The 12,666-nt window shown below is 39.9% G+C and overlaps 1 protein-coding gene across 3 annotated transcripts in view; it reads left to right on the top strand.

Annotated features, from left to right (window-relative positions):
• The window catches only part of POLA1 (DNA polymerase alpha 1, catalytic subunit), a 513,667-nt gene that overhangs the window by 289,841 nt on the left and 211,160 nt on the right, over positions 1-12,666 (top strand). For all 3 annotated transcript variants that reach the window (XM_075335453.1, XM_075335456.1, XM_075335455.1), the window contains exon 32: positions 8,035-8,216. In XM_075335453.1, coding sequence (XP_075191568.1) covers positions 8,035-8,216 — 182 coding nt within the window. The remainder of the gene's footprint in view (positions 1-8,034; positions 8,217-12,666) is intronic.

Raw genomic sequence — 12,666 nt, forward strand, 5'->3', positions numbered from 1 at the left:
ATTCTCATTGACTTTGGTGGCATAAGATCGGGCTTGCAGATTTGTGACAAATCTGCACCAAAAAAAATGCCTCAAAAACATGTGCACATGGCAGACACAGACAATCTGCTGAAAGTTGTCCTGCATAACAGTTATATTACCCCTCAGAACTTTTTGAGCACTAACTATCATTTCCTACCTCAGTAATAGGAAAATTTGTACTCACTTAAGATGTATTTTACTTGTCAACTGATAATTTTGAGATTGAAAGAGATTATGGCATCCAATGCATACAAATTTGGTCTCATCTGACTAGACTATGTTCTCCCAGTATTCAACAGGCTTCTCTAAATGTTGTCGAGCAAATTTTAAACGCACTTGAACCTGCTTTTTGTTCTGCAATAGTCTAGCGTGATGATCATGCTTACTTATTTTTCTCTTTGAAGCAATTGTACCTGCGGATTCCAGGTCTTTCTGTAGCTCTTTATAGGTGGTACTTGGCTCTTTGACAACTTTTCTTATTATTTTCACTGCTCTGTCTGAAATCTTGTGTGAAGCACCTGTGCTTTGCTGGATTTGTGATGAAATGATGTTCTTGCCACTTATGGCTCCAACAGTACTCACTGGAACCTTCAGTAGTTAAGAAATTTTTCTGTAACCAATGCCATTAGTATGTTTTGCAACAATAATGTTGCGAAGGTCTTGAGACAGCTCACTGGTTTTATCCATCATGAGATGTTTCTTATGTGGTACCTTGGCAATGAGACACCTTTTTATAGGCCATCTCGATGAACCAGCTGATATTATTTTGTTACTAAGAGGCAAGAATTTTGTTACTAAGAGGCAAGAATGCTTTCTAATTACTGATATATTTCAGCTGGTATCATGTCTTTCCATTGCCTTTTGCATTAATTCAATACTTTATTTTTCTGTGTAATTTCTCATTATTACACAGCTTAATTTCTGGACATTGATGGTTTTTCTTTTCCAGTCTGAATTGGATTGGTTGTTACCACATATAGTGAGAAATGTCAATAGTACCTTGGCATTTACTTAGAAAATAGGTTTGTGATCAATAATTCACCCGATGTATATTATAATATATTGTGTGTGTGTGTATATGTTGGATACTATATATTATATATAATATATATATAATATATAGTATCCAATAAGCCTACAACCTACAATGGCCCTCAGGTCCAGTACACCACTGCGCAACCAGCTCTGTCCTCACCTATTTTACCATCAACCATTCCCTGTAGACTGTGAGCCCTCGCGGGCAGGGTCCTCTCTCCTCCTATACAAGTCTGTTTTGTATTGTTAATGATTGTTGAACGCATACCCTCTTTCACTTGTAAAGCGCCATGGAATAAATGTCGCTATAATAATGAATAATTATATAATATATTTATATATATATATATATATATATATATATATATAAAAATATGAAATAATCTAACATGAATGGGAAATATTAAAGCTCAGTGCCACATGTTTTAAGAAAAAGGTTTTAATTATCGTGGGCTATAATGTACACTGAACCCCTCACCTGCCAATTTTCATCTTCTTCCAATAGCCATCACTTTTTTATGTTTCTGTTGACGTATAAAGGTGTGTGTTCCAAAGGGCAAGTTGTAGTTTGAAGTTGGACTCGCATAACGTTTGCCATGGACTAGAATGATTTGGGAGGAGGGACAGTGTGCACTGTTGTGCATCATTTTCAGCTGTATACACCTTTTGGAGGTGGACAGCAAGATTCAGTCAGCTACCTCTTGCTGACTGCCTCACCTAGGTGTATATGGCTGAAAATTATGAGCAACAGAGCACACAGTGACTCACCATCGGCATCATTATAGTCATTTAACATACAGGTTAAACAATTTGATATTATAATAGGTCAGGCAACCTATTGGCTTTCTTTGATCATGTAAAAGAAAATGTAATGGGCCCCAGGATTAGGGGCCTGGGCAGGATTGGGAATATTAAATGCTCCTATCAGTTATTAAAAAATTGTTTAAAAGAATTGAAGTCCTCAGTGGTTGATACCTTTTAATGGCTAACTGAAAAGATGGCAATATATAGCAAGCTTTCAAGACTACTCAGGTCTCTTCTTCAGGCTTCTACCTATCAGTTATTGACAGCAGCATTTAAGGCATTGACCGCAGCATTTGGAGCTATGATTCCCTACAGTGGTCAGGGGACTGAGGCAATGCATTATTACATATTTCTCTAATGATGCACTTCTCTGCGATCCGGTGACATTTTTTTTTTAAACTTTGAATTTTTATTGAGATTTTCAATTTACGTTTTTCATACATAAAATAAAACATAAAATTCACAATTCTTATCGAACCTAGACAAACAATGACAGGACAGGTGAGGAGGGTTAGGAGGGGAGAGGAGAAATAGGAGGGAAGAGGGAAGGGTTTCAAGAGTCCATGCTCCTTCCATAGGACCCATAGGCCTCAGTCTCACAGATCCTCCTGTCCCGCAAAGTAGTCCCATGGTGCCCACACGGCCTGGAAGCGGTCAACTGTGTCATGCAATAGTGCCGTGAGATGTTCCATGCGTCTAACGTCCAGTAATCTATACTTGAGGCTCTGGAGTGAGGGTGTCCCTGGCTGCCTCCAATTCTTTGCAATTAAGCATCTGGCCGCCGTAAGGATGTGGGACAAAAGCTTAGAGGCCGTTTTTCCCAATCCCCCATTCCCAAGACCCAGAACATAGATCAGGGGATCAAGATCAACCTCTATATATAGTACTTTATGGATCAACCCTCTAACCCGCTCCCAGAAGGGGACTATCCCTGGACAGGACCAGAATATGTGCAGAATGGTGCCCCTGCCTCCCCCGCATCTCCAGCAACAAGCCGGTATGGAGGAGTCTATGCCATGAAGGAAATCTGGAGTGTGGTACCAAAATAGCAAAATTTTATAGATATTTTCCTTATATAGTGTGCATATTGACGTCTTGGCGGCGTTTCCCCAGATTGCTGCCCATTCCTGAGGAAGTATCCGCCTTCCCAATAGAGACTCCCATTTCCGCATGTATGGAAAAGACCCCTCGGGCCCCTCCCGTGAATCAGAAAGCAAAATGTAAATTTCCGAAATCAGCCCCTTAGTATCAGTGCCCCTTCTGCAAATTTTCTCAAAATCTGTGGGAATCGAGGCCCCTGCCCTGCCAAACAAGGAGCCAGCCAAGTCTCTGATCTGCAGATATTGGAAAAACTCTCGATTAGAGAGAGAGAATTTATCTCTAAGGTACTCAAAGGAATGGATCTGCATTGTACTTCCATCTATAATGTCTGCAAATCTGAATAGACCTGCCTTGAGCCAGGGGTGCACCATGTCCGACTCCAGACTGCTTGGGAGGAAGGGTTGGTATATGAAGGACACCAGAGGGGAGCAGGGGGATGCCAAAGGAAATCTTCTAATGCAAAATGCCCAGAGGTCCCTAGTGAACTGCATCGGTCCAAGAAGAGGGGGGGGCGAATCACACCGGGCCGGGGGCCACAGGAGCGCGTTTGGATGTATAGGCGCCAGCCAAAGTTTTTCAATCTCAGTCCACCTGTTGTATGCCCAAAGGGACACCCAACAGGGGATCCTCCTAAGATGGGCCGCCCAATAGTATTTTAGGATGTCTGGGACAGAAAGCCCCCCCCTGTTTCTCCGAGCCATCAACACCTCCCTGGCCACCCTAGATCCGGTGACATTTGAATAGCGCAGTCATCGCTACCAGAGCAGCCTGTGCTGGATCCAATGGGGTGACATGAGGTGAGCATATCCACATTTGTTGATCAATCACGTGCTATATATATATATATATATATATATATATATATATATATATATATATATATATATATATATATATATATATATATATATGTATATATGCCGAACCCCTTTCACACAATTATGAGATGCTTAGCTTTGTCACTATTTTAGTTTGCACTGTTTTGTTGTTTTATTTCCATGCACTTGATAACGCTCTGTATTTTTTGATGGCCCCTAGACAAATTGCACAATAAATAAATTTAGTTAAGGAGATATGCTAAATTGAAATTCTTCTCTTATATAGTATTTTATCCCAAGTGTTACCACCGATTAGCCTTCATACTTACACCATTATTAAGCTTTCAAGTTGCATAATGCTTTCTGTCAGTACACCACACAAGTAATATTACATACTAGAGAAACATTAGCTATTCAATACTTTTGTACAAATCCTCAATTAAACAAGTGGATATTGCGTCTCATTGTCCTCTGACAGGAAGAGAGAAAAGCTTTAAGTGATTGGCATGCACTGTGCATACCATGCTGTAAAAAAAATAACTGTTGAAAAGATTTTCTTACATTAATTTTTGGCTTTTCTGCAGGGTTTTTCACAATCTTTTTTTAGCTACTTATTTTATTAATGTGGCCAGATCTTGCAACAAAGTGATTTTAATGTGTTTGGTGTGTTTTTGTTCTCTTCCTAAGCACAGCATGCTGCTTGTATGGTGTTTTATATTTTTCTGGCCTTTTTTCCCCCTTTTAGTGTTCTCTATAGAACTAGAAAAGCACAGTCACATGTTTAGTGTAAGAAGAAAAAGGCATCTGAAAACATTGGGAGGAGGGATAACTTTAATACTTACAGCATTTTTATTGAAACTGTGAAGAAATCCTGTAGTTTAATTTGATCAGTGTTGAATTGCATTGACGTCTCCAAAATAACTTATGTCGTACTATATTAATATTCTTACATTATTAGAGGTAAAAACTGAAAATATAAGGAGCGCTGATAGTGTAAAACCAACAGATCAGTGAGGTAGATCAGGAAAAATACACTCACCTGAAAAGGTTGTGATAGTCACAACCACTGATAGAGCATAGGATGATGGCGTCTGCTGCAGCCCCACGTGGATGTGCATACAAATCAGAGTGAAAAGGGGGTTAATGCCGCGCATCGGCCAAAATGAAGATGTAGCACGTTGATGTTATAAACGTATTCTTTTATTCCATCGGTCTACGCGTTTCGAGGATATACCTCTTCAGGACCAGTGCATCAACAACGATGTTGATGCACTGGTCCTGAAGAAGAGGTATATCCTCGAAACGCGTAGACCGATGGACTAAAAGAATACGTTTATAACATCAACGTGCTACATCTTTATTTTGGCTGATGCGCGGCATTAACCCCCTTTTCACTATTATTAGAGGTAAATGAGACACAAGCATGTATAATGTACAGTTAGGAATTGAGCATCGCTTTAAGAATAATCTTACCTACCTTGTGTTCTGTCTGATTAATCTGTAATCTTTGACTACATACAGTGGCATGCAAAAGTTTGGACACCCCTGGTCAAAATTACTGTTATTGTGTACAGTTAAGCAAGTTGAAGATGAAATTCTCTCTAAAAGGCATAAAGTTAAAGATAACACATTTCCATTATATGTTAGGCTAAAATATATCTACATTTTCACCTTTTAGATTTGAAAAATTACAAAAGAGAAAATGGGCCGATGCAAAAGTTTGGACACTCTTGGAGATGCGTGTGCTCAGATAACTTTGAACAAGGTTTCAGATCTTAATTAATTTTTTTAGGCTTATGGTTTGTTCATTATCATCGTTAGGAAATGCCAGGTGATGCAAATATCACAGCTTTATAAAAACCCAGCCTCCTATAACCTTGTGCCAAAAACAGCAGCAGTGGGTGGTTCTAAGCAGCTGCCTAGCACTCCGAAATTTAAAATGGAGGATGCCCATAAAACAGGAGAAGGCTATAAGAAGATAGCAAAGTGTTTTCAAGTTTCCCTTTCCTCAGTTCGAAATGTAATTAAGAAATGGCTGATAACAGGAACAGTGGAGGTCAAGACAAGGTCTGGAAGATCAAGCAAAATTTACGTGAGAGCTACTTGCTAGGGAGGCAAATCAGAACCCTTGCTTGACTGGAAAACACCTTCGGGAAGGTTTGTCACACAGTGGAGTTGTGGCATATTGCTCTACTGTTCAGAGACACCTACACAAATATGGCATTCATGGACGAGTCATCAGAAGAAAACCTTTCCTGCCTTCTCTCCTTAAAATTCAGCATGAAAAGTATTTAAAAAAACATCTAAACAAGCTTGATGCATTTTGGAAATAAGTCCTGTGGAACGATTTGGTTAAAATAAGGGCACAGAATTTCAGGAAAAGAACTTACTGTCATTCATTAAAGGGAATCTGTCAGCGGGCTTTTGCTACCTCATTTCAGAGCAGCATGATGTAGGCGAAGAGATCTTGAATCCAATGATGTATCACTTAGATTACTGGGTGCAGCCGTTCTGACACAATCAGAATTTTTAGGCTTGGTCATGTAGCAGAGCTAACTGAGCTTCCCAGCAAACACCAGGCTCTCAATAGAGATTGTACATTGACAGTGAGGTGTCAATCAGAGGAGGGGGGGCGTCGGACTGCTGCGCTCGTGAATTTTTAGTCCAAGCAATGATAAGGGTCCTGATGCTTAAACAACCATTACAAGTAGACAATAGATCGGACTGTGACAAGACAGATCCCTGAATTTTCTGTATCAACCCTTGCAGCATGGAAGCTTACATAACAAAAACTTGCTGAGAGATTCCATTTAAGCACGGGGGTGATTCAATCATACTTTGGGGTTGTGTTGCAGAGAAGAATGGATTCAATGAATTTGCAACAAATTCTTGATGCAAACAACACCATCTGTAAAAAAAACAAACAAAAAAAAGCTGAAGTTGAAAAGAGGTTGTCTTCTACAAATGGATAATGATCCTAAACATGTCAAAATCCACAATAGACTACCTCAAAAGGCACAGGCACAAGCTGAAGGTTTTACAGTGTCTCTCACAGCCCCCTGAGCACAACGTCATTGAAAATCTGTGGCTAGACCTCAAAGAAGCAGTGCATGCAAGACAACCCAGGAATCTCACAGAACTGGAAGACTTTTCCAAGGAAGAATAGATGAAAATCCCTCAAACAAGAATTGAAAGACTCTTATTGCCTACAAAAAGCATTGGCAAGCTGTGATATTTGCCAAAGCGGGTTCTACTAGGTATTAATCATGCGTGGTGCCCAAACTTTTGCATCAGCCCATTTTCATTTTGTGGAAATTTCATCTTTAACTTGTAGAGATCATTTCAGCTTCAACTTGTATAACTGTTCACAATAACAGTAATTTTGACCAGGGTGCCCAAACCTTTACATGCCACTGTACATGCCATTTTCCTAGTGGCTATCATTAGTGGTACATTGGCTCTGCACTTCTACACTGGCATGCATCTTTGAAATTTGCGTATTCAAAAGCAGAACTTCATCAGCTTATAATGGAGGCTCAGATTTCATGTTTCTAGCCTGTGTCATGGATTTCTTTTCCTCGTTCTGTCCATCAGAGATGCCCTGTACCTGAGCGTCACCACTCAGAATGACACGCTGGCTGCTCGCTAATACAGTGTGTCAGCTGTCCAGCTCTCTGCAAACCACTGCAACATCTGTGATGATGTCACACCAGATATGTTCAAAGAACTGTAATCTCTGGACTGGTATTAGGAGGTATATGACACCACGTAGCAGCATCTATATGCCACTGCTTACCACAGACCCCACATGCCTTCACATTGCTCTTTACATTACATGAGAGCATCAATATGAGCAGTGTGCTAAAAAAAAATAATTAAGGCTATGTTTGCTGGCAACTTAAGACAAGGTACAGCGAGATGACTTCTTGCAAGCAAACCAGTTGCATGTAACAGAAGATAAGGTTAAAGTTCCAACATTAGTCATTGGAGAACCTCAGCTGTCAGTCAGGACAGAACTCTGGTTTGGTGGCATTATAGCCGTAATGATATAGGAATGATTTACAACCTATGTCCTTGTTGAGCCTATCGTGAGATTATGACCGGTGACTTGGTGTGACTTGCTGTAGAATCAGGAATTCAATAATTAGAAGAAAAAAAAAAGTAATAGACCCCAATAGGAAAAAAGACATCATGATCTATATTTTCTATTCGCAAACAGCCAACACTAAACCATTTATTTAATTGTATTTGACAGGACTTGACCCCTCTCAGTTTCGAGTTCAGCAGCACTATCATAAAGATGAGGAGAATGACGCTTTGCTTGGTGGTCCGGCCCAACTAACCGATGAAGAAAAGTACAGGGACTGCGAGCGGTTCAAGTTCTGCTGCCCAAAGTGTGGAACCGAGAACATATATGACAACGTCTTTGATGGTTCGGTTAGTATCACAACCTTCTTATGGTCATGGATGCCCTAGTGTGTATGTAGATAGTGAGATGTGCGGCAGCCTATTATTCCAATGTTTGTCCCATTTCATGTTTTTCTGGAAACCCCCATACCTTGCTGTAACCCCTTAGACTATAATCAGAGCTGTGTTTGGAAATACTCCTCTGTGCTCACGTGAACTTGTGCCCAATAGTCCTTTGGGCTTAGTCATGTATCAGGGTTTATTTTCTTTGGGGGGAGGATCTGTTTTGTTTACACAAACAGGATATGGACACATTTTGTACAGGCCCATTCAGGAGTCCATAATTTTTCATTCTTTTTTTTTTTTTTGTGGCCCACAAATTAATAAATACATGCATTACTCAAGTCCATTTTACAGACCAAAATTGTCCATTAAAGTGACTAGATCAGCGGGGGAAAAAAACGGCACTTGAATGGAATGTTTTGTGGATTGGCTGCAAAGTGATATTTGGAGACCACTTTTATATTTTCTGTGTATATAATACGTATAAATAGGGGATATTAACACTTATACACAGATGAGAAACGGATGGAAAAAGCACTCACAGCAGTGGAACTGTGTTCATGTGGCCAAGGAAAGACCAATCCTGCATTAACCCTTTCCACAAACGGACATACGTAACTGTACATTCAGAATGTATGCTAATACCTGCAATTGGGCGTAGTTATATTTGATGATTGGCACAGGAGTTGTGCCCATGCCATCTAAAGCATAAACCGGCTGTTACAGCTGACCTTCTGCTGCATATACGGAGACCGGACATGGCTCTGATCCCAGAACATCAACCCCTCAGATGCCACTGTTATAACTGACAATGGCATGTGAGGGTTTTGGCTGACAAGGAGATCAGTCTCCCTTTGTCAATCATCACACCCAGGATGTGATCACGCGGTGCTGATGGTTTGCTATATCGATAGAAGACTTGACAATGGCTGCCATATGCCTCGGCAAATCGGATCCAGCAAAGGCATGGTCCTGATAGGCTATCTATCAGTCAGACACTGAAGGGTGAAATAATGCACTGTAGTGCATAAGTACTACAGTATATTATCAAAGCACCACCAGTACAAGCCTCCTTGTAGGACTAGTACAGTCTATTAAAAGAAAAAGAGGAAAAAATATTTTTCAGCGTTGTAAAAAAAATAATTCTAAACATAAACACCACATCACAGTTTTAATAATAGGAATATGGTTTTAGCCAAAAATACTACTAGTAAAAGCTAAAGCTTGTAAGTTATCATATAGGAATGCACATGGGAAGAATATTTTATATGGGCTAACTGAGATACAAACAATTTTCCTTAAATAAAGATCATTTTTATATTGATATGCATTAAAAACCAAGACAAACCACATACACAGATATTTGTGTTTTGGTAAAGCGTACAGCAACACAAAATAATGATTTATAGTCGGGGGTAACAAATGGGGGCAGCAGGATGGGAGACACTAAGCAGCCCTAAAAAATAAAGCGTGTCCCACAAATAACAAACCCTCCTAGCAAAACATAAAGAAACCACTATAAATGTGGTATTGTCCTGAGCTTATCAAGCTGCAGAATAAAGGTAAAATCAGGGTATTTAAAAAAAATAAATAAATATAGAATTGCTGTTTTTGTTATTGACCTCGCAAAGAGATAATAAAAAAGTGATTACCAAAGTTTCATGTGCCACAAAATTTTGACTGATTAAAACTTCGCCTTGTCACGCAAAAAAAAAAAAAGTAATCGTACATCTTCACTTGTGCCGCAATTCTTGGGGGTCTAGTCAGCAATCAGTTGGCGGTTAAGGTCCCAGACCACCATCGATCCACAGGCCATTAAAGTGCCAGCTAAATAGGAAATAAACAGGAAGGTTTAGTTACTCAGCCTTATGCTACAGTTTTGTCTGTTGTCCGCCCATGCTATTCTGGTGAAGAGGACTTGTGCCAAGGCAACTTAATTGCCAAGTATGCACGTTTAACTATTTGATAGCTCCAATATTTTGTGGTCTTACAATGACAAGGTTATCCAGGATTTTCCCTATGGATTGTAGACTCGTGAAATGTTATCTGGTTGTTGGACAGCCGAGTGTTGGCGTTGGGTGTTAGTCTGCATAATGCACAAATGATTTAAATCCCAAAACTTGATGCTGTTGCTACAAGTTAGGCCGAAGTGAAAAATCGTAGTCTGATTCAGCCCAACAATGAAAAATTTTCTTTTTCCATCCTGACCAACAGATCACTTTTTCATCGAAATGTCATTGTTTTATAGATCAATAATTAAAAAATGATGCATAGCTGAATAATTTTACTATATTAATTGCAATATACCCACATTACAAACAGATGCCATTCTAATGGTGTCTATATGGCATCCTATTTTTTTTTTGTGCTGCAATTTATGGGTGAAACTCATGTGACAAGCAGATGAGACAAACATTTGCTGTCAGGTTTTTTGTGCCCGCAGACTGTTGGTCCATGTGGAAAAGAAGTTAATGTGAGGGAACACATTGAATAACACAGGTCTGTGCGTGATCTTTTCCTATTCGGACAGAGAAAAATGTTTTTTTTTTTTTTGAGAACATGCCTCAAGGTAAAAAGTCTGGGAAATAGTAAAGTTCTGTTTGTCAGATATGGAGAGATAGAGAGGAAGGATCATGAAAACTCGGACCAGTCATCTCTGCAAATCACAGACGACTGGATCTCTTCCAATTGTCGGGCGAGTGCAGGAGATGCCAGATATGTACACGTAAATCAGACCAATTTTTATGTTTAACGGCCGGTCGAACTGAGACAAAAATTGTTCATTTGAATGAATAACATGCCTCAGTGTGCTATCCGTGTACAATCCCATCAAAAAATGTATAGCACACATTCAATTTCCACAGTCTGCTCGTCCGCACGAGCCCTGAGAGTGAGATCTCCGGTACAGTAATTTATGAAAGTGATCATGATGGCAAATCAATTATTTAAAAAGCAAGATTTTGTGGCCCACCTTACTGAAGGTGATATTGCTGATCAGCCAGGAGGGATCGAGTAAGATTGCAAACGTTTTAAGTTTCTTTTCTAATAATTCTGTATAGCAGAAATCTCAGTATGTGAAGTAGATAGTGGAAATAAACTCGTCTGGCCGAAGTCATCCATTCATTCTTTCTTAAAGCCGGGCTTCGAAAACCGCAACCTCTACAAATGACTGTTCTCTGTGACTACTGTATATAAATGTCACAAGTGTCTGCCTGCTGTGCCTCGCATTCACAGTATATGGATAGTTGCCATTATGACAAATTGCTCTTTACCACCTGCTTGTTCTGAGACCTCCCATTATACAATGTGCGCCCATGACATTGGGTAGTAATACTTGATTTGATGTATGTGTAATTGTGTCTATTTTAACGCATTTGGTACTGGAGCTAATTGGGTCTTAGCGGTCTCACAACTGATATACACCAATGGATAGGCCGCCGCTTTGTGCTGAGCGTATGACAGCATTGCCAGACGAGGGACGGAGCTTTACTATGGTTTTAGCACCCTTGTACTCCGGACACTGCCTCCATTAATTAGGTGTGTCTTTAATCCTCAATGTTTTAGCCCTTATTCATTCCACATATCTATCTGTAATAACAAATTTAGTTATGTTATCTCTCCTGTTGTCTTTCCACTTCAGACATGAAAGCCTCATGGTGCGTTCCTGCCATGAAGTGATGCCAAGAAATGCATTGTCGACCTTGGACCATTAAACAACACTGGGCCAGCTTGACAACTTCTCCTCGCTGTCAGACACACACTAGTTTTTGGCACGGTATTAGACCGTGAAGCAGCAAAAAACCTTGAGAATTAGAGAACACAGATTCTTTTTATCTAAATTAAAAGTAATTATTTTAAGATAAGTTGGACAAACAGCAGATGTTTAGTCATTTTTTATGAAGCAAAAGAAAACAGCCATTGGTAGCAAGTGAGAGGAGAAGCCAGACACAGATCAGCACTTCCATGTTGAATCCTTGACTTTTGCTTCATTACAGCTGTAAATAAGAAAGCTAATTGCACAGAGACTTGACGATTTGCAGATGGGCTAGCTACAGAAGAGCCGGATGTCAAGCCTCGAAATCTCTTCCACCTGGAATTTCTCACTAATGGGGGGAGGGGTGAGTGCATGTTAACAGGGAAGGGGAAAGGTGAGCTCTGCTAGGAACGTTTCATCTGCAAATGGGCATTTTGCAAATATATTGGATGCAATCTGTTTTTGGGCTGGGAGTCTTACTTGTGTTCACCTGAGAGGGGAGGGGGAGAAAACTCTGTAATCTGACATGTCTGTGATTTAATTCATTATCCAGACGTTTAAGAAAGGGTCGGGGCAATATGGACACGTTAGTTTCACCATAGCAATAGGTGCTTAAAAGGCTTAAATTATAGAAAACCTATTCCTCCTACCTAACAGAACAGC

This window comes from Anomaloglossus baeobatrachus, chromosome 2, assembly GCF_048569485.1.
Source record: "Anomaloglossus baeobatrachus isolate aAnoBae1 chromosome 2, aAnoBae1.hap1, whole genome shotgun sequence".
In the NCBI taxonomy this organism is placed as follows: domain Eukaryota; kingdom Metazoa; phylum Chordata; class Amphibia; order Anura; family Aromobatidae; genus Anomaloglossus; species Anomaloglossus baeobatrachus.